Genomic DNA, 24,487 nt, shown 5'->3' on the forward strand with positions numbered 1-24,487 from the left:
TCTATATCTTTTGTTGACTTTGCTATTTATTTTGTGACTTTTTACAAATTTCATTCATTTTTTGTCTGTTTATGTTGCTAATTTTGTCTTTTTTGATCATTTTATTCATCTGTGGATTTAACTTTTCATTAGACTGTACAAAGAACCTCTAAGAATGATCATTACAGTCATGATAAATTAACCACATATTGATGGATTAAAAAACCCCACAAAACTTTACAAAAAGTGTGATATTTTGGTTGCGTGACATTTTTTGTTGCAAAATAATTGTATTTAACTCACAGTTTTACCTTTAATAGTTCATATTTTGAAATGGGTTTACTATGTGACCCTTTAATGTCAGTTTCCAAATCAGATTTTAAGGGTTTATGTTGAAATTACAAAAAATCTTAGGTATTAGATTTATAGGTTTGTAATGTGTTTACTGTAAACAAAGACATGTAAGGTCAATGCAGGGGAAGTTATATTAATGTTTGCATGTTTTGGTTTTTTTTTCCCATATTTTCTGCTTTTCTTTACATCCATAAGAATCACAAGTGACTCATGAATGTTTAAAGACTTTAAAGAACAGAGGTAATAGCTCTTTTACTTGATCCAGAGTTTTGTTGGTATTTTAGTTCAAGTTTTCATGTGTCCAGTGGTCAGAGGTCAAAGGTCGTAGGGTTTAAACATGCCTACACTGAGCCCGTTTTACTGTAAAACCTGTTGAAAACGGAGCATCGTAAACTCACCTGCGGCCATGAAAGTGCAACAGAGCAGTAGTGGAAAGTGGGACGGCATCGATACTAATTCATTTCCAGCTTTTAGTTTGTCTTTATGGCTTTGCCTCAGTGACCGAGTAGAGGTCAATACTCTCAGCGGAGAGAAGACGAGGAGGCAAAGCGGTCGATTCTAATTATAAAACAGGTGTCGTGAATGAATATTTTATGCGGAACGATGGCAGCGACTGTTTGTCCTGTTCACAAACTGATGAGGACGTCGGATTTACCGAGGAAACGCTGCAGTCTGGGGAAATAATTATGTACGTTTGTTGAAATGTCAACACTGGCAGCAGAGATTTAATGAGTCTTTACTGTCATTTTATGTTCATTGACATATCTGAAGAAAAACGTACCATCTGTGTTGTGGAATGTTGTTTATTGTATTCAGTCTGCAATGTTTGTTGTTAATTTATTTATTGTTTATTCCTTATTATTACTACTGTTATCATTATTATTATTGTTATTATTATTAATATGATATTATATTTGTTCATAATAATATAAAACCAGAAACCTACTTATTTACTAGTAAGTATCAGTCATACTATGGCATAGTGTATAGCTATGGTTAGACGAGGAAGGTTATTATTGTTATTAGTTATATAAGGAGAAGGGGTGGGAGTTTATAAGTTGTAGTTCTTGTCACTCCTTTTCGAATATGTATTATATGTCTTATGTTTAAGTGTTTTGTTTATTTATTTTCTTCTGTTTGACATTCATATTCAAAATAAATACATCAGTCAATCAATCAAATTATTATTATTGCTATTATTACAACTATTAGTCTTAGTATTATTATTGCAATTTTTACTACTATCATTATTATTATTATTATTATTATTACTATTATTGTTATTATTATTACTTATTACTATAACTATTATTATCATTATTATTATTATTATTTGCATTATTATTACTACTATTACTTGCTTGCTTACATACTTATATTACTTATTTGTTACAACTACTATTAGTTATCACTTTCTTATATTTTTTATCCTGTAATTATTAAACTACATATAAATATATCAGATTGAACCTGGATCGTACTGAAGGTCTCTGGAGACTTGGTGGACGTTATGAGGTTAAATCTCTAAAGTGCGGAAACGTTTGCTCATATAAAAGGGTAATAAAGTGTTTTTTCCTTTGGGCTGGTTAACCACATTATCTTCCACCCACAATGAGTTTTATTTAATTTCCCTGATATCTGTAATGGAGAGGGTGTTTGTTTTCTCGCTGATTGCAGCTCTGCAGATGCCGTTGGGTGATAAAATACTGTTATGTCGTCTGTATCCAATAAGCCCAGAGAGGAAGACCGAGACAAAACAAATAGGGACGAACAGCGAGACGGAGATGAGCTATATTTGGAATCACCGCCGCCGTCGCCTTGTACTGTATGGGAATGTCATAAATCTGCTGCGCCATAATAGTGAATGGTGGCGGAGGATGAATGGCGGCCTGTCTGGTCGTCCATGCTAATTGGCCGTCGAGTTAAGTGCTGCTGCTGCACTATTCTCCAGATAGATGGGATGCAGCCACGGCGGGGGGGGGGGTAAGGGGGGTGGGGGGGTGGAGGTGTGATTTATGAGGGAGGAGCATAGGATGGGTAAAGGAGAACCGGGTGAGACAAGGACGGCGTTTGTCCTCGCCGTTTGGACACCGTCTCCATGACGACGGCATCTGACGGTGCACTGTGAAGGACGATTTTACTCCGAAAGTCATCGTATCATGAAAAGTCGGCATCTGATGTAAAAGGTTTTCCCGTACGGGCACCACAGAGACGTAAATGGAAGTCCACAGATGTTGGAATCAACGAGGACCAGTTGGACCAAAATGTCCACCATCGACCATAAACCTTCTACTGATATAAAATGTTTAAGAACTATTGATCCACTAATCCTATCAAAACATGGAAATAATTGGTGTAAAATACAGTTTGTCATCTTTTCATGGTCATCAGATATGACCCATTTGGACGTTCAGAGGCTCTGTAGTTATTGTGGAAACACCGTCATTTCTACAACATCAATTCACCAGTAAAACCCAAGGAGTTGGATGGAGACATTTGGTTTATATAAATAATAATATAAAACTAATGAAAACTAATTTAAAAAATGTATAAAATAATAAGTAATGTGAAAAAATTTCCCAAAAAATTCATTATAATGAAGTAAAAAATTATAAAATTAGCAACAAAATGAACAAAAATGAATAATAAATCACCAAACATGTACAAAATAAGCCACAAACAGAACAAAAATGAAGGAAAAAATAACATAACAGGCAACGAAATGAACAAAAACAATAAAATATTAAACAAAATTAATGAAAAAATAACACAAAATAATAAATTCCACTAACAAAACACAGTCGTAGATGCAGTTTATGATATATTTTCCAGAAAAAGTCCCTTCGTCTTCAATTTCCTCTGTTCCAATATAATAATTTTTGAATTTACTCAGAGATTTTACAAACATCTGCCTAATCAGTCAATTAAATACAGGAAAATGCAAGATTTACACTGAAAAGTTGTATGAATATGTGCAGGAATAAAGGTCGTCTGGTGTTAAATAGAGACAAACCTTAGAAGGGGGAGGTGGTGGATGGAAAAAGGCTTAAAACTTGGAAGAAAGGCTGTGTTCACTTTCTTTCTTTGCATTAACCGAGCTGTTTTAAACTCAACGATAAACACATATTTGTGTCTGTAACCATGACAAACAACGTGTAAATAAAGTCAACACCCATTTACATCCTGTTACTCTGATTAGATTGTGTTGCTGTTTCGACCTTCGTGCTGTGTTTTTCTTTCATTTCTCCAAACTACATTGTCTCCTGTCGTTTTACTTTTGCTGCCGTGACGATGAATTTTCCCCGAGGGGGCAATTAAAAAAAAAAGAACAAAAAACCCCCCAAAACTTTGATCGATATCCGTGCATTTTGTGTAAAAAAATGATATTAAGAGAATGTGGTTTTTAAGTAAACTGCCCGTCTTATCTGCAGGATCCAGTCTGAGACGATGCCAACGTCCGTACGCTGCCAAAGCCTGTTCAGGTTTGTGATAAAGGACCAGTGTGTGTCAGAGCCAGGGCGCCTTTATTTTAGCTAGAAATGATGATCTCATTTTGGAAAGTAACTCAGTTCGCTTCAGGCCTGCATTTGGATATTAGATGTTTTTGTTGCTGCATCACATCTCGTTTCAGCTCAAATAAACTTTGACTGCAGGACTTTGGCATGACGCGCTGCACTGATGTAGCTTATATTTAGTTTTATTTACGCAGGTAAGACCCACTGAGCCAAAGGTCGCATTTGGAAAGAGAGACCTAGTTCAGATATGAGCAACACATGTCATCCTCTGTATGGACAAAAGTATGTGGACATGTTGAGTTCAGGTGTTTCTTTTGTAACAAGGGTCTGGGATACAAAACATGACATGACAAAAAATGACTAATGTCCAAATATAGTTTTATAATGGGATAAATATATTGATTACTAATATTGATGTTTCTATGTCAAATCATCATTAACAGGACATCAACAGACCAAAATAATCAACAAAATTAACAAAAATGGAGAAAATGATTAACAAAATGAGTAAAAACAGATCAAAATAATTAACAAATCAAACACAAATGAACAAAATAATCAACAAAATGAACAAAAATGGACAAAATAATTTAAAAAATGAGTAAAAATAGATCAAAATAATCAACAAATTCAAACATATTTACCTCAGATACTATTAAATAAGTAGTTTTATGTTATAATGACATGTCTGATGTGTCTCTCACACTCCTTTAACCCTATAACGCCAAATGTATCATATTTGATACGTGAGTTTTGAAGCCCTCTACATGATCAGTGTGATATTTTTTGTCTTGAAAAACCTGATGTATACAATTAGATACATGCAATACACAGAAAATCCACCAGGGGGGAGGAGTTCATTCACCAGAGGCCTTTCCAGTGACACTAGAAGACTGTCATTAATGAGGAAGGAGGAAGAACTTTGACCATTTAGAAAAGGAATTAACAATGTGTTAGACATGTTTGCATTATATTATGTTTTTGTTTGTTTGAAAATAATAATATTTGAGCATTGAGACCTGATATATCAAATATGATACAAAATTGAAAAGCATACATGGAACTGATATTTGGAAAAAAAAAAATTGGGGGTGTTACTCAGAAGGATCAATAAAGGCTCCAGATTCAAAGAAGTGGAATTTTCAGTCAATGATTTAATGGTTCAGACTTCACAGGGTTAACTACACCTTTATAACCTTTATGAGTTTAGTTTGAACTGAATGCAAAATGTTAGTGCAGATCTGACATTAAAGAGTTAATGTAAATGAAGCCTTTGTACTATAGTTTATTCCCTAATCAATAAGAGAATCAGTAATGGAACCTGAATCCCTAAAGTCTTCTCACTTCTTATCCTTAAATGTCTATGAACCATCTTTTATTCTTGCAGAAATTTGGAAGAAGCTCCAAGGGCGACTTTAATATTTTTCCTCGAGTTCTTTATCTTGGGTTTATTTGACAGCAGGATCAAACCTCCCAGGCTTCGCCGACCTCCGCCAGGTTTTCAATGACAGCTGTGACGGGAGTTATGGAGGAGAGGAAAGGAGGAGAATAATGTCTTCCGAGGAGCGAGAGGAGAGGAATGAGGCGCTTTGGCCAAGACACAGCAGTGTGTCTCTGCTGGGTTCATTAGACTGTGGGCCCTGTTGTCCCCCCGTGCACACACATCCACGGCCTCCTGCAGCAGGTGGGCCTTTGGCCTGGACGTCCAGGAAGGACATTAGCATACAGATGCCCCCAAAGCTGCACATGCAACACAAACACTTCCTTCAGTCCAGTCCATACAACAGCCCCTGTTCGACCCACTCATCCTCCTCCTCCTCCTCTTCTTCTTCTTCTTCTTTCCCTGTTTTTTAACTTTACTGCAGTACTGGAGAACAAACACTAAAAGAGTTGAATCTTTCACACTACCATGACACGGTGTCATGTCCTCCAGCCAGGACTGAATCAACATCAGATTACAGTAGAACACCAGAGTCACTACTCACACACTTCAATAACACACTATTTTACATTATATATTTATATACACACAGGGTGGGGAAGCAAAATTTACAATGAATATTTAGTTGTTTTTTCTCAGTAGGCACTATGTCAATTGTTTTGAAACGAAACATATATTGATGTCATAATCATACCTAACACTATTATCCATACCTTTTCAGAAACTTTTGCCCATATGAGTAATCAGGAAAGCAAACGTCAAAGAGTGTGTGATTTGCTGAATGCACTCGTCACACCAAAGGACATTTCAAAAATAGTTGGAGTGTCCATAAAGACTGTTTATAATGGAAAGAAGAGAATGACTATGAGCAAAACTATTATGAGAAAGTCTGGAAGATACTATTAAAGAAGAATGGGAGAAGTTGTCACCCCAATATTTGAGGAACACTTGCGCAAGTTTCAGGAAGTGTGTGAAGGCAGTTATTGAGAAAGGAGGAGGACACATAGAATAAAAACATTTTCTATTATGTCAATTTTCTTGTGGCAAATAAATTCTCATGACTTTCAATAAACTAATTGGTCATACACTGTCTTTCAATCCCTGCCTCAAAATATTGTAAATTTTGCTTCCCCACCCTGTATGCATTCTTTAATATGTGTCTGTATCCTATTGTGTTGGTATTCAGATAGAAGTGAACTGTCACTGGTACAGAACACCTGGCATTTTATTGTACAACTGGTGGAATGACAATAAAGTCTATTCTATTCTGTTCTGTTCTATTCTGCTGTATTCTATTCTATTCTGTTCTATTTTATTCTACTCTACTCTATTTATTATGTGAGCATTAGTTGAGGTCGTGTGTATCATTTTTGCAGATTTATAGATTCTTATTCCATCATATTAGGGGTGTCAAACATAAGGTTCCTGGGCCAGAACTGGTCTACCAAAGGTTCTGACCTGGCCTGTGGCATAAACTTGTAAAAACTGTAAAAATTACACTTTAGATATTAACAGTCAAAAGTGTCAAATTCGTTTCAGTTCCAAATAACAAATTACAAAAGTTTACTTGTAACTAAATGTTTTGTGTCTTTGGAAATCCACCATGATCTATAACCTGTGATCTATGAACTGTTATCTATAACCTGTTATCTATAACCTGTGATCTATGAACTGTGGTTATAACCTGTTATCTATAACCTGTGATCTATCACCTGTGATCTATAACCTGTCATCTATAAACTGTGATCTATAATTTGTGATCTACAACCTATGATCTATAACTTGTGATCTATAATTTTTGATCTATAACTTTTCATCTATAATCTGTGATCTATAACTTGTGATTGATAACCTGTGACCTATCACCTGTGATCTATAACCTTTGACCTATAACCTGTAATCTATAACTTGTGATCTGTTATTACAATTAGTTATAATTTGCATGAACAGACCAAAACTAAAATAACAAATATTAACAGTGTTAAGTATTAAACATATGAACTCGTGGCTGCAGTTGTATTGCCTTAGTGCTTTTTTTTTTCCTCGCTCAGATGTTTTTATACGTATTTTCATTCGTGCATATTTCTGTGTGCATACATATGTGCATGTCGGTGGCTCTTGCACTTCGCATCTGTTCAGTCTTGGCAGAGTTTTCAGGAGTTTTGTGTGCTGCTGTCAAACAACGGCGGCTTGTTTGCAGACCCCAACACTGAGACAACAAGAGTGACAGCTGAATACTGCAGCTTCACAAAAGAACAAGAAACAATGCGAATGCAGGAGAAGGAACCATGTGAACTAAAGCACCACATCTGAGTCTCCTTTTAGCACCTAAATTCACTTCCAAGTGAAATAACACTTCATTTAGCAGCTTTCACTGAAACTTTTATGACTGGAGATGAATTATGGTGATTATTTATCCTGATAGTTGTGTTTTATTGTGCGTAGAAAACATTTGCTCTTGTTTTAAGAAGCAGCAGACTGCAAAAAAGGCCTGTACGAAACTCAGAGAATTCAACTCATTATTGGGTTAGAATGTTTTATTTCAAGTAAAATTATCTGGCAGTGCAGTAAGGAAATTACACTTATCAAGTTTTCTTAAAATATGACAATATTATTATGGATTATAGAATGACACAATTCTTATTTTGAGCAGAATATACTTGTTTCAGTCTTCAGTCTATGTTATATATTTATATGGTCTTATGAAGATGTAATGACTCAACAGATCTGTATTTGGTCAGGGTATCTTTTGGTAATACGATTTTCTTTGCAGAAACAAGAGAAAAACTAATGGTTAATTTGATTTTCACTTTAAAATAGAAGAATTAAAACTGAATTTCAAGGCATTTTTCTTTTTCAGTGTCTAAACAAATAAACCAAATTAAAAACAAAAAACATTGATTTTCGTTTTCTCTTTCTAATAAAAAATAAAGTTACCACTTGACACAAATGGAAAAATGGACCAAAAACACCATTTTTTCCTTTTCTATGACCGGATGTTGTAATTTTCAAGGAAACAGCGCTAATGCCATCGAAGTCACAAAGATTCTTATGAACGATGGGTTTGTACGAATCTTCCAGGTCATACAAAATCTGGAGTTGGTAGACATTCATTGAGGGAGCATGTCTATGATGTCCAGATTTATTTCATACAAAACCATCGTTCTTAAGAATCTTTGTGACTTAGGCATTAGTGCTCTTTCCTTAAAAATGAAAACATCCCGTGTCAGAAAATGAAAAAAAAACAGGTGTTTTTGGTCTGTTTTTCCATTTGTGTCAGGTAGTAACCTTTCTTGTTATTAGAAAGAGAAAATGAAAATCAATCTGTTTTTTAAACTTGGTTTAATAATTTAATAACTGAAAGAGAAAAACACCTTGAAATTCAATTTTAATTCTTCTATTTTAAAAGTAAAATCAATTAACCACTAGTTTTTCTTTTGTTTCTGAAAAGAAAATCCAATTATTCAACAGATACACTGACCGTATTTATCTGCATAAAACAAGTAAACATTTCTTGAGGTTAAACAGTTCCTGTATCTTCCATACTCATCCTCCAACAATGGAGCTGGTTGTGTTATAAGTATTGCTCAAAATTAGTTGCAATATGTCAGTGGGGTAACTCAAGGTGAAAATACTTAGAACAAGTCAAATAATCTGAACAGTATTCAGTCTCAATAAATAAATGAATTTAAAAAATGATCTTTCAAGATAAATATTCCAAATTCAAGTCAGATATTCCTTTTTTGCAGTGTACTTCTAAGTTTCTGACAGAAGCATTAATTTACAACATGAATTTGAGACCAAAAAAAAGGAGAAAAAAAAAAAAAAGCTCTGAAGCATATTTAAGAGCGGTGCACAGTGTGTCCGACAAGACTCTAGCCGAGCTGGAGAAAACGTCATGCTGTGATTGGCTCTAGGGCAGCGATTACATCAGAGACTCTGCAGGCGCTACGACAACACTGGGAAGAGGCTGGTGTTTAACTGGAGGTGGGTTTGTTTAGTACCATAAACACAAAAACACGCCTGTCTCGTTTTACCGTCGGGAAGTAAATAATTATAAAGAAAGCCTGCAGGCTGCGAGTATTATATCAGGAGTAATTATGCGTGATAGTAATAGATTTAGGTCATTTAAATGTTTCACCCACTGAATCACTCTGCCACCTGCCACCGAGTACAAACAGCTGAAGTGGATGCATACGAAGGCACTTAAATCCTGACACACCACGGTTTTTCCACATGCTTTGAGTTTGTATAAAGTCAAGGCAGAGACGGACTCAAACCGCAGGAAGACAAGTCAATACACATTCAGATGAGCGGAAAACCTGCAGTTGTGCCACTTCGTAGCAAGTTTTTACAGTTCCATACAGATGAACACATTCTGCAGGATGTGTAATGTACAAGAGGAAACATGTTGAGTGGTCGCCGTGGAAACAACAACCAGGCCTCGCAGCAGTTCTGTCATATGCAACTAAACTGTCCAAGTATATCCCATAAGGACCCAGAGTGACTTCTGTGGCACTTCTAAAATATGACTTTCTCTATGTCTAACTTTTCTTAAGCCTTCTATGGTGTTTGGGTCTGCGGGACCTGTTTTCATTTTTTATTAAAAGAGAAATGATGAGTAATTAGGTTTTTATGATTTTTTTTTCCTCTCGTATCTTGATTATATTACATTTTATTCAAAAAACTAAAAACGAGTAGCACTTTAATTCATAAATGTAATCTAGCAAAGGCAAAAGGCAAATATTTTATGTTGCTTGTAATTGCATCTGTTGAGTATTTTAACATTAAATTGATTATGTTGAATTAAAAACCCACAAATGCAGTGGGTCTGCCACACCCATGAACACTGGCTGAATAACAAAAATCTGAACATCACACAAGGGTTAAGGGATTCATCACCATTTATTTACAATGATACTGTGAGTATTTTGTGTTTTTTTAATGAAGATCGTGTATTTTCCTGAATTTAATTCACTAATCATGTAGATGTTCATAAAAGCTCAGGTTAAAGTTGAGGGTTATTACATCAAAAACAGAAAAAACTGCTGAAAAAGTGGCTTTTTTTTTTTTTTAGTAAAATCTATCATTAACCCATAAAGACCCAGTGCTACTTTTGTGGCAGGTCCCAAATTAATTTTTCTCTCTATTTAACCTTTCTTAAGTAATTTATCACCATTTATCATAATATAATCCTCTGTATTTTACATTTTTGTCAGTGAAAATCAGGCATTTTCTTATGTTTAATTCACTGATCATGTACTTTAATCATCATGCTAAGATTACATTTGAGATTTATTATATTAAAAAAAGGGAAAACTTAAGAACAAGTTACTTTTTTAGTCAAATATATCATTAACGGAACGTAAACGTAAGTGTGTCCATCCACTGTCACTGATCCTACTCCATAGGTTTTACTGGTGAATCAATGTTGTAGAAGATGATTTTTACTGAAAAAAATGCACAATACAGAGGATAGTATCAGAATAAATGAAGATAAATGTAAAATTCATTTGGGAGCTGACACAAAAGTCACTCTGGGTCTTTATGGGTTAATGTCATGCATGTTTAATAAGTTCATGCAGCTCATTGTCCTTTTTGGAAGCAGTTAAAATTCCTAAGCCTCTATATTTTGCCGTTTTTCTGATTGTAAATGCATGTTAAACAGGTATTTTATACTGATGTGACTGTTGTATGAACTCCCACTGGATTGTATTTCCAGATTTTATGCTCTATTTACGTATGTCTTGAATTTTAAAGCCTTAAATCTAAGCCTTGTTATTTATTTCATGCTGCACTTGTGTTAATTAAGTTCTCTTCTTTTGTGGTGCATTGTCTGGTTTTGCAGAGAAATAAAGTCATATTTTCTTAATCCCTGAATTTGTCCAAGTAGATGCAAAGATTGTAGCTAAGCCTGCAACGCATTTTAGAGTCTGGAAAAGCTGCAAGTTTTGACAGTAAAACAAATTTTGTTTCCGCTGATATGGTTCTCTTAGACTTTTTTTCCCACATGTTCCCACATTGAAAACCAATTATAGACATTTTATTATTTAAGTCTCAAAGAGTTTCATTGGCAAATAAAAGAAAGAGTCCACTTGTGTCACTGCAAAAACGTTTGGCCACGACTGTAGAGTTGAATTAAATGTCCGACTCATCATCAAAATGTGAAGGATCAAGAACAGTTGAACCACTTATACCTGTAAAATGCATATTTTTACAAGCATTTTCACCTGTATTGATGTGAGTTATGTCATAAATTTCAGTTTGCAGCTCAGGAACTTGAAGATTGATTGGCAGATTTTTTTTGCTTAATTGAAGATTTTTTTTTTATTTTTTTTTTTGCTGAATTCAAGTAAAAAATCTGACAATGGAACAAGTGAAAATTATCTTAGTAAGATTTCTTGAAATCAGATTTTCCAGATCTATTGTCTAAAAATCAGTTCTTATATCGCACTGAAAAGTTCCTCTTTAGGTGATTGTCTCATTTTAAGTGTGATGAGATATTTGGAGTAGAAATGAGAAAAACACACTTGGTAAAATTTAGATAGATAGATAGATAGATAGATAGATAGATAGATAGATAGATAGATAGATAGATAGATAGATAGATAGATAGATAGATAGATAGATAGATAGATAGACAGATAGACAGACAGACAGACAGACAGACAGACAGACAGACAGACAGATAGATAGATAGATAGATAGATACTTTATTGATCCTTTGCAGGAAATTGTTTAATTTTAATTTAGATTTTTTTCCAGTGTAACGACACACTTTAATTGTCTAAAAGCCTGCAGATGTCAACATGTGAACTCCAGTCTATGGCTTTAGTAAATCCACTGCCTCCTGAACACTGAGACTGAAGATGATCCTTCAATACGAGGCACAGATGGCATTTGGAGACGGTGTCACATTTAGAACAAAACAGATTGGATTTGCAATTTAGTCGCTTATGAAAGTAATTTAAGTGAGATTGGGTTGATTTATTGGAAAAGCAATATCTGCTTCCAAACAAGCAAAACATGACAAATATTTCAATTTAAAGCTTTAGAGACTTGATCAAGAAAAGTCGAAAATGAGGCAAAATATGTAAAACATGTGAGCGGCCTGACTATAAAGAATGTGTCCTGGAAAACATTTCTATTAAAGCAAATTATTGTGTGTGTGTTAAGTTATAAATGACACATGTTTTGTCCTGCAAACAAGCAACACAAAGCTGCGGCGTAATAAAAACTAGCCCCTCCCACCGCTCGTCGGTACGGTCACATGTCACATCAGGACAGAATTAAGAGTTTAGACAAATACAATTTCACCTCTGATCCTGTAATCCTGATCTGTGTGTGTCTGTGTGTGTGCGATTGTGCGTCGGTGGGGGGTGGGATGGGGAGGCGGGGGGGTGCAACATGAGAGGCTGTCAACGCTGTCCCCGAGGACACGCAACATCAGGCAACACAACCTCGAGGCCGAACACACACATAAAAAACCAACACAATCTGGATCCATTTGTCCAAAAACAGGCGTCCGACATCAGCAGCAAAAACAGCGCACAACATTTTACAACAGCAGATAAATAATGAATGAAGATAATGAAATGTTTCCATAACAGGGTGAAGCACTGAGTCGTCTATTCATCAGTCAACAAGATGGATGCAGAGGTGTGTGGAAGGCTCTCCTGATCCCAAACAGTTCATGTCCAGGGAAAATACAAAAGAAGATGCAGCAAAACTGACACAGGAGATGGATAAGGACCCGAAACATACTGGGAAAGCAACCGCAGAAGCACAGAACTACAGAACTATAGAACCGCAGAACCACAGAAGCACAGAACTACAGAACCACAGAACTCCAGAACCACAGAACTCCAGAATCACAGAACCACAGAACTACAGAACCACAGAACTACAGAACCACAGAACCACAGAACTACAGAATCACAGAACCACAGAACTACAGAATTACAGAACCACAGAACTACAGAACCACAGAACTACAGAACCACAGAACCACAGAACTACAGAATCACAGAACCACAGAACTACAGAACCACAGAACTACAGAATCACAGAACCACAGAACTACAGAACCACAGAACTACAGAACCACACAGCTTCAGAAGGTAAAGAAATGGGATGTTCTTCAGCCGACCTAAACCCAGCAGAGCAGAGTTTCAGTTCCTGAAGACCAAACTGAGGGCACAAAGACCCACAAACATCAACACCTTGCAAAAGCATCTCTCAGTAGTATTAAAACAACCCTCACATTTGTAACCATCTTAGTTTGTCCAATTACTTTTGAGCCTCTGAAAATAAATGGAATGTGTTTAACCCTTAAAGACCCAAAGAGCCACCGGTGACACAAACCATCTGCCAATCTAATACCTTTAGATCCATTAATCCTATCAATACATGGAAATAATTGGTGTAAAATACAGTTATTCATCTTTTCATGGTCATCAGATATGACCCATTTGGACGCTCAGAGGCTCCATAGTTACCATGGAAACGCCGCCATCTTCTCCAACATTGATTCACCAGTAAAACCCATGGAGTTGGATCAATGACAGTGGATGAACACACTTGTTTTTATATTCAGTTAGCGATATCTTTGCTGAAAAAGTAACTTTTTCTTAATTTTTCTCTGTTTCGATATGATTAACTTTAAATGTACTCTGAGTTTGTTTGTTTGTTTTTTTGATCAGTGTATTTTTATTAAGTCTTTCAAACATGCAAAAAGTAAGACAAACACTAAGACATACAGCAGAGATATAAGATGCCACAAAAAAATTTAAATCATTAAAATTAAAATTAAAAAAATAAAAATGAAAGGGTTCTACTTTGTAATTACCCAATCACTTTGTACACAGCACACATTATCCAGAGTCAAGGTGCACTGTCAGCTGTTCTACATAAGAAGTAAAAGGATGCCATACCACATTAAACTTCCCCATTGATCCATTCAATGTGTATCTAATGTTTTCAATTTTAAGGAAAAACATGACATCACATATCCACCTGCCAAAGGAGGGAGGGTTCGTCATTCTTCCAATTTAAAAGAATGACTCGATATTTACTGAGTTTTCATGAACATCTGCATGATCTGTGAATTAAATACAGGAAAATATGGGATTTATTCCAAAAAATGCAAAATACAGAGGATAATATTATTTTAAAAAATGGTGATAAATCAGTTGACAAAGGTTTAAAAAAAAAAGTCACAAAAGTAGCAGTGGGTCTTTATGGGTTAAAATGGCTGTAATGCAATATTTTTGTTAAAGCCCTTGAATTAAAGTTCAAGTCCACATCTGGATTGATTCCTTCCAGATCTACTGTGGTCATGAACAAAGAAAACATGTATGTCACTATCCAAATACTTATGGACCTGAGTGGAATATAGACACTTCCAACCCAAGACACCTAAAACTAACAAAGAACCTAAATTAAAAACCAACATTCAGCTAAATTACCTCGAAGCTTACCCCTACATCACTAAACGGTCCCAGGATGATATAATCGATACTCATGATAAGTGGAAAAACTGTGTAAGTCGACCCACAGCGGGTTTTTAGGAGGGATTGGACTTTTTCCTGGAGTCAGAAAAAGTCCGATCCAACCCAAAAGCATTTTGACACTGAAAAAGTATTATGTATATTATGCATCATGCGTGCCAAATTCAGATGATATCCATCAATTGGCCCAGTCCATTTACTGTTTCCATCCATCTATGAACCTGTTCCCTCATCCATCCATCAAAGTAAAAATGCACTTTTATTGTCGCTGCACAGAAAAGAAACTCTGCTTTGTTCTATAGCACGTTTTTGCTTCTTTTTAGCTTCAAACGGGTAATATCAATGTGTCTGAAATGATGCTTTCCTTCACTTTACCCACATCCATCCATCCGTCCGTCCATCCATCCATCCGTGCATCCATCCATCCGTGCATCCATCCATCTATGCATCATCCATCTGTGCATCCATCCATCCATCCATCCATCTACTCATCCACCCATCCATCCATCCATCATCCATCTGTCCGTCCGTCCGTCCGTCCATTCGTCCATCCATCCGTGCATCCATCCATCTGTGCATCCATCCATCTGTGCATCATCCATCCATCCATCCATCCACCCACTCATCCATCCATCCATCCATCCATCATCCACCTGTGCATCCATCCATCTGTGCATCCATCCATCCTTCCATTCATCATCCACCTATGCATCCGTCCACCTGTGCATCCATCCATCCATCTATGCATCATCCATCTCTGCATCCGTCCATCCATCCATCCATCTCTGCATTCATCCATCCATTCATCCATCCATCAGCAGCATTAGTGTCTTACCAGGGTAGAAGTCTTTGGATTTGGACAGTTTGATGGTGGCTCCGGTCTCTTTCTGCAGCTGGACGATGGTCTGACCTCCCTTCCCGATGATGGAACCGGCCGCATAACTGGGAATCAAAACCTTCAGGAAGTACTCGCCTTCCTCTGCAGCAGGAAACAGGAAACAGGAAGTCAGAGAGAGAGCTACAACTGCAAGCCTTCACTTCAACTAAAGCTGGAAGAAAAACGCGTTAGAAAAAGCTTCAGTAAACATTATTGGCCTGGTTGGACCTTTGCCCTCATGCCTGCTGTTCATTTGTGTTTTTTCACACATTTATGACGTTTGTGATTCGCCTGCTGTTTGCTGGAGATATCAGGAAATACACAAAGATTAGTTTTACAAACGAGGAGTAAAGCAGCGTGTTCCATTGTGATTACCGCTATGTTTGCCAGTGAAGCGCAGATAATGAGAAACTGAGATTGACGTTGGGAAACCAGTCAAAGTGAAGCTTTGCAGCCTCAAGGGAAATTAAAATCACCAAATTTATTTCATTGCACGGGAAAAGAGTCTCAGACGAACGTGTCGATATCAGTTTTACACAGGATTAGTGTAAATTGTGTCAAAGACGCCAACGTAAAAAGTTAGTTTTTCCAGATTTGAACAGAAATGTTTAATTTATTATTGGGTGTGTTGGTCAGCTGGATGGAACTCCTGTCACTCTGAGGCTCACAGTTCAGGTTCTGGAAGTGTCTGGGCTTTGGTCGTCACATCGTCTGACAGAGGACAAATGCAGCTACATTTATGCTAATTATGGTGAACTGGTTGTAAACAGTCTCAGAGTAACAGCTGATTGAAAGGAGACACTTTGAGTCTGTCTGAATATTACACACAATATATAAAGAACATAAAATCAAAAACAGACGGAAAAAATATGACAATAATATTGAAATTCTGATTGAGGTTAATATAGATTAAAGTCTGGTGTCCTTAAAGTTACATTAAACATGATGATGCAACGTGGCTCCACAGAAGTAGGTTATGGGATGAAACTTGTTTGGAATCAGAATTCATCATATCAGATTGTGTTTAACCCTGTAAAGCCTGAACCATTAAATCTTTGACAGAAAATTCCAGTTCTTTGAAACTGGAGCCTTTATTGGTCCTTCTGAACAGCCAAAAAAAAACATCTTTTCTAATATCAATTTCCATGTATGAGTTTCAATTTTGTATCATATTTGATCCATCAGGTTTCAGTGCTCAAATATTATTATTTTTGAACCAACAGAAACATAATATAACACAAACATGTCTAACAAATTGTTAATTCCTTTTCAAAATTGCCAAAGTTCTTCCTCCTTCCTTATTAATGACAGTCTTGTAGTGTCACTGGAAAGGCCTTTGGTGAACGAATTCCTCCCCCTGGTGGATTATCTGTGTGCTGCATGTATTTAATTGTATACATCAGGTTTTTCAAGACAAAATGTCCCACTGATCATGTAGAGGGCTTCAAAACTCATGTATCAAATATGATACATTTGCCCTTACAGGGTTAATAATTAGAATTTAACAAAACTAATGAGTAAGATATAATATGTCATGTGCACAAACCAAAGATCTCCATATTCTTTGAGTTTTAGGTCCACATATCTGTTAAACATGGCACATCAAATAAACTGTTACTGCAAACCTGAATCAGGTTTCCAGAAAAATAACAGAACCACATTGTGCGACACTAACATGTCTTATTAAATAATACTGACAGAAACATGGAGCCGAACTGCACAACTTCAGAATAGATGAACAAATGAAATCTTTTTTTTTTTTTTAATCAAAATACTTCTACAATCAAGCATAAATGTGTAAAGAAAGGTATGATTTGCAAAAATGCAACATGTGCATCAAACAGAACTATTTACAATAGTTCATCTGTCACAGTTCTAAGTGTTCCAGGTACTGGTTTATTGGATGAACATGGTCTGACTCATAGTTTACTCATAAGTGTCAATTATTAAAAAAAACAAAAAAACAAACAAACAAACAAAAAAACAACACCTTAAGACACTACTGTTCAAGCAGTTTTTTTTAAAATCCAACTGCTACAAACAGACTGCACTTAATGTATTTATTGCCTTTTAATTGTACTTTAATTGCATTTTATTTGTATTTTTACTTGCTTTTTAATTGTATCATGCACTGTAAAGCACTTTGTGAACCCGTCTGTGAAAAGTGCTCTATAAATAAATCTTACTTAATTACATATTTGTCATCACTGTTGTAAAAAGTTAATTTCGATGCACATGCTGACCTCCTGCAAAATGCAAAAAATTTATAAAAAAATACAAAAACAAAAAAAGAATGTATCTCGAAAATTAAGTAATGTAGAGACTCAAAATAAGTTTTCTGTGGTTTGAAAGGATTTTGTGGATCTTTTTTACATTTACAACTTTGAGGGAAACAGCTATGACATTTATGTATTTAGAAAAATATGTGTAAACGCAAAGAAGATTTTAAATGTTTGTGATTTGTTGCACTTCTGTTTCAGAAATGCATTACATAGTGAGGACCTATCACATACATTTTATTAAAATTTGGGACATATGGGTGGTATTGAAGTATAGAAAATGAAAATGTTCCATAAAATGTCAATACAACATGTAAAAATGTAAATATTTGCTCTGAAGGACTGGTTTTATGGTCGTAGGGGGTTAAAGTGGTCCTTTTTTCTGGATCTGTTCCACTATGTTTCGCCTACGTCCATATATATCCAAATATCAGGACAGTAGTTTTCCTCGATGTCAGAAAAACTCACATTCAAGCAAACAGACGGCACCGAAAACAGGCCGTCCTTGGCGGAGGTAACAAGCCTCATTTGGTTGGAGTGAGTATAAACTGTGAAGTGAAAGCGAAGTGTTGTGGGTAATCACAGTCTGACAGCACAGATGCGACCGGAGCTGCATCACTTCACCAAAACACAATCATTTGTCTCCGTCGTCTCCGAGACTTCCCAAAGCCGCACAAATCCACCCCATTGCATCAAAACCATGACTGATATCATGACAACTAATTATTTCCTTAATCTGATGATTCCTCGCCAGCGTTATCACCCCCCTTTTTTTCTCTGCTCGTCCATTTGTGCGAGCCTCTAAACGCTCTCTCCAGATTGGTCTGATCTAATTTCAGCGGCGGACCAGAGGAATCTGGTCCTCGTCACCGCTTTGGCACAAACACAGCGAGAAAGAGCTGAGGAAAACACTGCTCGCTGGTTTTATTATGGAAGATAATCAGATTCAAACAGCGCTCGTGGCATAACGTACTCACCAGTGATGGGAGTAACGCGTTACAAAAGTAATCCATTACAGTAACAGATTACTTTTTGTTTTGACACAGTAGTTTAAGGCATTACTAATCAATTTTCAGTCTTTTTTTTTTTTTACTCGGTACATGTTCAGTAGCGCTTCCATTACAACACACTTTTTGCCCATCATTTAATTGCTGAAATTATTATTTAGTAAATTATTAATTATTAAATTATTCATGAAAACAAAACAAAACAAAACAAAAAAAACAGCAAGAACTTAACCCATAAAGACCCAAATATACACCAGTGACCAAAACCATCTACTGATCTAAACTGTTTAAAACCTGTTAATCCACTAATCCTATCAATACATGTAAATAATCGGTGTAAAATACAGTTCTTCATCTTTCATGGTCATCAGATATGACCCATTTGGACGTTCAGAAGCGCCATAGCTGCTGTGGAAACACCATCATCTTCTACAACATTGATTCACCAGTAAAACCCATGGAGTTAGATCAATGACAGTGGATGGACACACTTGTTTTTATATTGAATTACTGATAGATCTGACTGAAAAACTCACTTCTTCTTCAGTTTTCTCTTTTTTTATATAATAATCCTCAAATGTAATCTCAGCATGATGATTAAGAACATGATCAGTAATTAAATATAAAGAAATAGAAATTTCACTGAAAAAAATGCAAAATAGAGGAGATAATATTAAAATAAATGGGGATAAATCACTCAAGAAAGGTTAAAAAGAGAGAAAAATCCTTTGGGAACTGCCACAGAAGCAGCACTGGGTCTTTATGGGTGATGGAATCCAAAATGCGTCAGTAAAGTTCTATTTCCTGTTGGTGTTCAGCCAATGGGTGAAGACGGCAGAGGACAGTCCATTTTCCACATTGACATACATTCATTTCTAACCCTACACTAGAAAAAAATCTAAACGTTACCAAGTGTATTTTTTGCATTTCTAGTCCAAATATCTGATCACACTTAAAATAAGACATAAACCAAAAGACCTAAAGAGTAAGTTTTCAGTGAGATATAAGAACTGATTTTTAGACAATAGATCTGAATAATCTTATTTCAGGAAATCTTACCAAGATAATTTCACCTCGATCTATGGCAGATTTTTTGGCTTAATTCAAGCAAAAAAAATCTTGTATTAATTTTTTTGACATTTTTTTCCAATGTAACCCTGCTTTACAGAAGCTAGTTAGCATGACCCCTGTGATCAGCAATGACAACGTAAGATAATTTTTCGATGAATAGTTAGATTTCCTGTTTGAACATGTAAAATGTTGGGAAAAAAATGCGTGTGAAGTGTTCCTGCTGGGATTCGAACATCGTAGACCGTAGTGTTACTTACTGAGCTACACTGCAAAAAATCTAAATCTTATATTTGTGTATTTTTCTTGTTTCTAGTCCAAATATCTCATCACACTTAAAATATGACAGAATCACCTAAAGAATAACTTTTCAGTGAGATTTAAGAACTTATTTTTAGACAATAGATCTGGAAAATCTTATTTCAACAAATCCTACCAAGATAATTTTCACTTGTTCCGTTGGAAGGTTTTTTTTTGCTTGAAATAAGCAAAAAAAAAAAAAAATCTGCCAATGGAACAGGTGAAACTTTTCAAGTGAAAATTCAATTTATCAGTTTTTTATCTCTCACTGAAAAGTTACTGTTTAGGTGATTATGTCTTATTTGAGATGTGATGAGATATTTGGACTAGAAATGAGAAATATACATTTGGTAAGACTTAAATTTTTGCAGTGTATCCATCTGCATATACTTTGGGGCGTAAATTTATGCGTCTTAAGGATCTCCTATCTCTTGTATTGGGGGGGGGGGCACCATAATGTGCCATTTATGATGGCAGTCTGTATGTAACTCAAAAGCAATACAGGAGTCATGTAACGCATTACAATTCTGAGACAGTAATATTTTAAGGAAAGGAATTACTTTTAAATAATGCTAACAAGTAATCTGTAATGGATTGCAGTTTGGGGGTAACTTGCACAACGTGTCAAGGGACGATTTGAGTAGAAGCATTTATCTCTGTCGGCCACGTTTTACGACTCGGTATGGCAACCTCGCTAGGACAAACAACTCTGTATGACACCACAAATTTCCCCCAGATTTAGATCCAAACACGTGTCAGCTGCGAAAGAAACCAAAAGTAGGCACAAGTAGGTTGCTGTAGCGACTCGTAACAAAGATGGCCAACAGATAAATGCTTCTATGCATGACTCAAATCATCCCTTGACATCTGGTACTCACACATGCTACGAAACAATGGTAATGATGCTAACGCTGCAGCAGAATTAAGCTAATTTCATAGAAATGTGAACAACACAAACACCAGGAATCTGATATTTGAGTTTTGTTTTTTTTTTACCATTACAGACCAATGAAACACAGAATTCTTTACCGCTATCCTGAAGTAAATTCGGATCATTAGCACCATATTTGTACGACACTGTGCATGTGAAAGGATGAAGAATGGAAGTGTGAGTGCAGACGGATCACAGATGCAGAAAGACTTAAAACAGACCAGAGTTAAAGTACGTCCAGATAACACCTTAATATAAACAAAAAAAAAAAAAAAAAGAAGCTGATAAAACGTCAGTAAAAGTACAACCTGTTATGTTTTGAGGATTTCACACTTATTATTGCTTATGCATTAAATTGATCTTTAACTATGTCAATGGCCTCGTACTAGAAATACTTGTCGAAGTATTTTAATGTGACGAGAAAACAGTGAAAAATGCAAAATATTTAATTTGACTTTTCAGTTTAAAGTCCACAGATAAAAACATCAACTGCTCAAAAGGACAAAATGGTCAAAACTGAATCATACCTGATCTTCTTTTTGCTGTTCTCTTGTGGGGTTTTTTTGCTTTTTTGTCTTAATTTTAGTCTTTATTCTTATAATAGTGTTTCTCGTCTACACATTACATTAACCTTAGTTTTATTTACTTTGGCTCAGTTGCATTGTTTGTAGCATTTATGATAAATAAAATAATATTAAAATAAAAGGCTGTATATATTTTCAGATTACTATGACCAGATTACTCTAATTAAAAACATTCTTGACGAGGCTATTTTTATTATTACATGGATTAAATTCTGTGCAAAAGTCACAGTCACTTCTCTGTAAAACATAATAAAAATGTTTTCGTGTCTGAGTCCGGTTCCTCCACACTTACACTGCAGAAGAGGAATTTGAAGAAAGTAAAAAAAGGCTTCGATTCTAGGAAATGAGAAACAGAATCATTACATAATGATCTCATTAGAAGAACAAATATCAAACTTTGTTCTGATACGTCATGGCAGCTGGAACATCGGCAGAGGAATGAGAAAGACTCACTCGGATTTGAGCATTCCTTCTGGGCTTTTCCATGTTGTTCCTGGAGGAGTTTTTAACACTTTTTCTTTTCCTTTTGACTTATTTTAATTATTACACGTTTTGGTTTTATTTCTTGACAGTTATCGATTTAGTTTACTCCAGTTTCAGTGTGATCTTATGATGTGGAATTAGTCTGTTTAATCTGCTGAGGGAACAATTCGTTAAAGTCAAGACTTCATTGACAAATTCACAGTGAGAAACAATGTGAAATGATCAGACTTATGCAATAAATCTGAAACTGAAGGGAATAATAAACCTAATAAAGTCACATAAATAAAGAAAATGGAGACAAGCAACATATGGGATATTTCTGAATATGAAATCAGTCTTTATATACTGTTAAAATATATTCATGAGCAGCATTTTAAATAAATACAAAAGAAATAAAGCTGTGATTATTATAATATTATCACTGCATATCTTCACATCAAGGCTTATTAAAATAGATAAAATTAAAAATATTGGAAAAAATGTAACTTGCTAAGCCTGCGGTTTCAACCAAAACCCACGAAATGGAATAAAAAATGTCAATGAAAATTATATAAAACATAAAAAGGAGAAAAAGACACACAACAAAAAAATTAAAGATGAAAGTTGATGAAGACAATTTGAAAAAGTAACAAAGAAAAAAATGTAAAAAAAGAAAAAGAAAGAAAGAAAAAGAAAAAAGTAACACAAAAACATGAATAATGCAAACAAAATAAAGACAGTTAATGGACAATGAAATTTAAAAGTACCAAGATGAAATCAACATTAAAAAAAAAAAAAAAAAAAAAAAATAAGACAAATGAAATGTACTATGATAAAACACAAAAGACTTTGACAAAGTAACAAAATTAGAGAAAAAAAATTAAAAAGTAAAGACAAAAACAAAACAATGTGAATTAAAGTAACAACATACAAAATGAAAACAAATAAAAACGCAACAAAATAAATATAATAAGATGGAAAAAACATAAAAGGAAAGGAAATAAAATAAGACAAATTAAAATAAAAATGACAAAAACATGGAACAAAATCAAATTAATGACCTGATAAAAGTGACAGTAAATATGGACGAAAAATGTTGAATACTGACAAATGTGGAAAACCTGAATATGTTGAGTTTATTCTAGTGACACAGTTTAAATGAATGTTAACGTGAGTAAAAATCTGATCTCCAGCGTCGATAAAAAAGGTTGTATTTGCATGTGAGCTGAAAACCACCTCCATCACAGGTGCACAAACCGACTTAATAAGCTGTGACATTTTCAAGCGGATGTTTGTGCTTTTATTTGTTGTCCAGACTCAAAAACCAGCTTCACCATTAGAGTTTCTGTGGAAAATGACTGACTGAAGCCAAAGGTCAGAGCTCACTTTAATCATTTCCACCTGAGGCGACGACGAGACGAACCTTTAGGTCGAAAACCAAAGGACAACTTTACAGGTAGATAAAATTACGATGGAATTAACACAATGAATGTCAGATTTTTTTGTATTTTTAAAGGTTAATTTTTGGTCCTGAGTCAAAGTTATTCATGGTTTTAAATGTGTGAAAGAGGCAACAGAAGAAAAATAATGAAAAGACTGTGATGATATTAGAAATATTGTGATAGAAATCATTTAAATCAAATAATGAACCTGTTTAACCTGAGTTTTGTTTTTTTTTCACGAGAAGGTAGAAAACCTAAACCTAAAGAAAAAAGTAAGATCAAGTACAAAAAAAAGTATTTTATTTGACAAAATAAACAAAATATCCTTGATATCATAGTAATCATAGTGGCAGATCACCAAGGAAAATGATTTAATATAAATTATACTGCAATTACTGCTGGACAACTGCTCTGTCCCATTCAACCAACAACTGAACATTTTAGGTAATCTGCTCAAAATTTGGACATATTTTCAGTTTTTACAACAACTGCTGCTACTGATAAACAATTATGTCATACTCAGAGAAATGTTCATCTGAAGTTTTAACCTTATATGTGCAAATGTTGTGAAGTAACTAGTTATAAAACGGAAAAAAATTAAGCAGGAAATAAAAGAGGTTGTAGAAATCCACTTGATTTTTGCCAGAATTAATATAAAGAGAGTTTTACAGCACCTGGAGGGTTCAAATTCAAACTGTATGAACTATTAGGGTCCAAATACACAAATAATGAACCAAAG

At 35.1% G+C, this 24,487-nt stretch overlaps 1 protein-coding gene across 2 annotated transcripts in view; it reads right to left on the bottom strand.

Annotated features, from left to right (window-relative positions):
* The window catches only part of nova2 (NOVA alternative splicing regulator 2), a 116,921-nt gene that overhangs the window by 57,676 nt on the left and 34,758 nt on the right, over window positions 1-24,487 (bottom strand). For both annotated transcript variants that reach the window (XM_030151203.1, XM_030151202.1), the window contains one exon: window positions 15,634-15,777. In XM_030151203.1, coding sequence (XP_030007063.1) covers window positions 15,634-15,777 — 144 coding nt within the window. The remainder of the gene's footprint in view (window positions 1-15,633; window positions 15,778-24,487) is intronic.

Source organism: Sphaeramia orbicularis, chromosome 13, assembly GCF_902148855.1.
Source record: "Sphaeramia orbicularis chromosome 13, fSphaOr1.1, whole genome shotgun sequence".
Classification (NCBI taxonomy): domain Eukaryota; kingdom Metazoa; phylum Chordata; class Actinopteri; order Kurtiformes; family Apogonidae; genus Sphaeramia; species Sphaeramia orbicularis.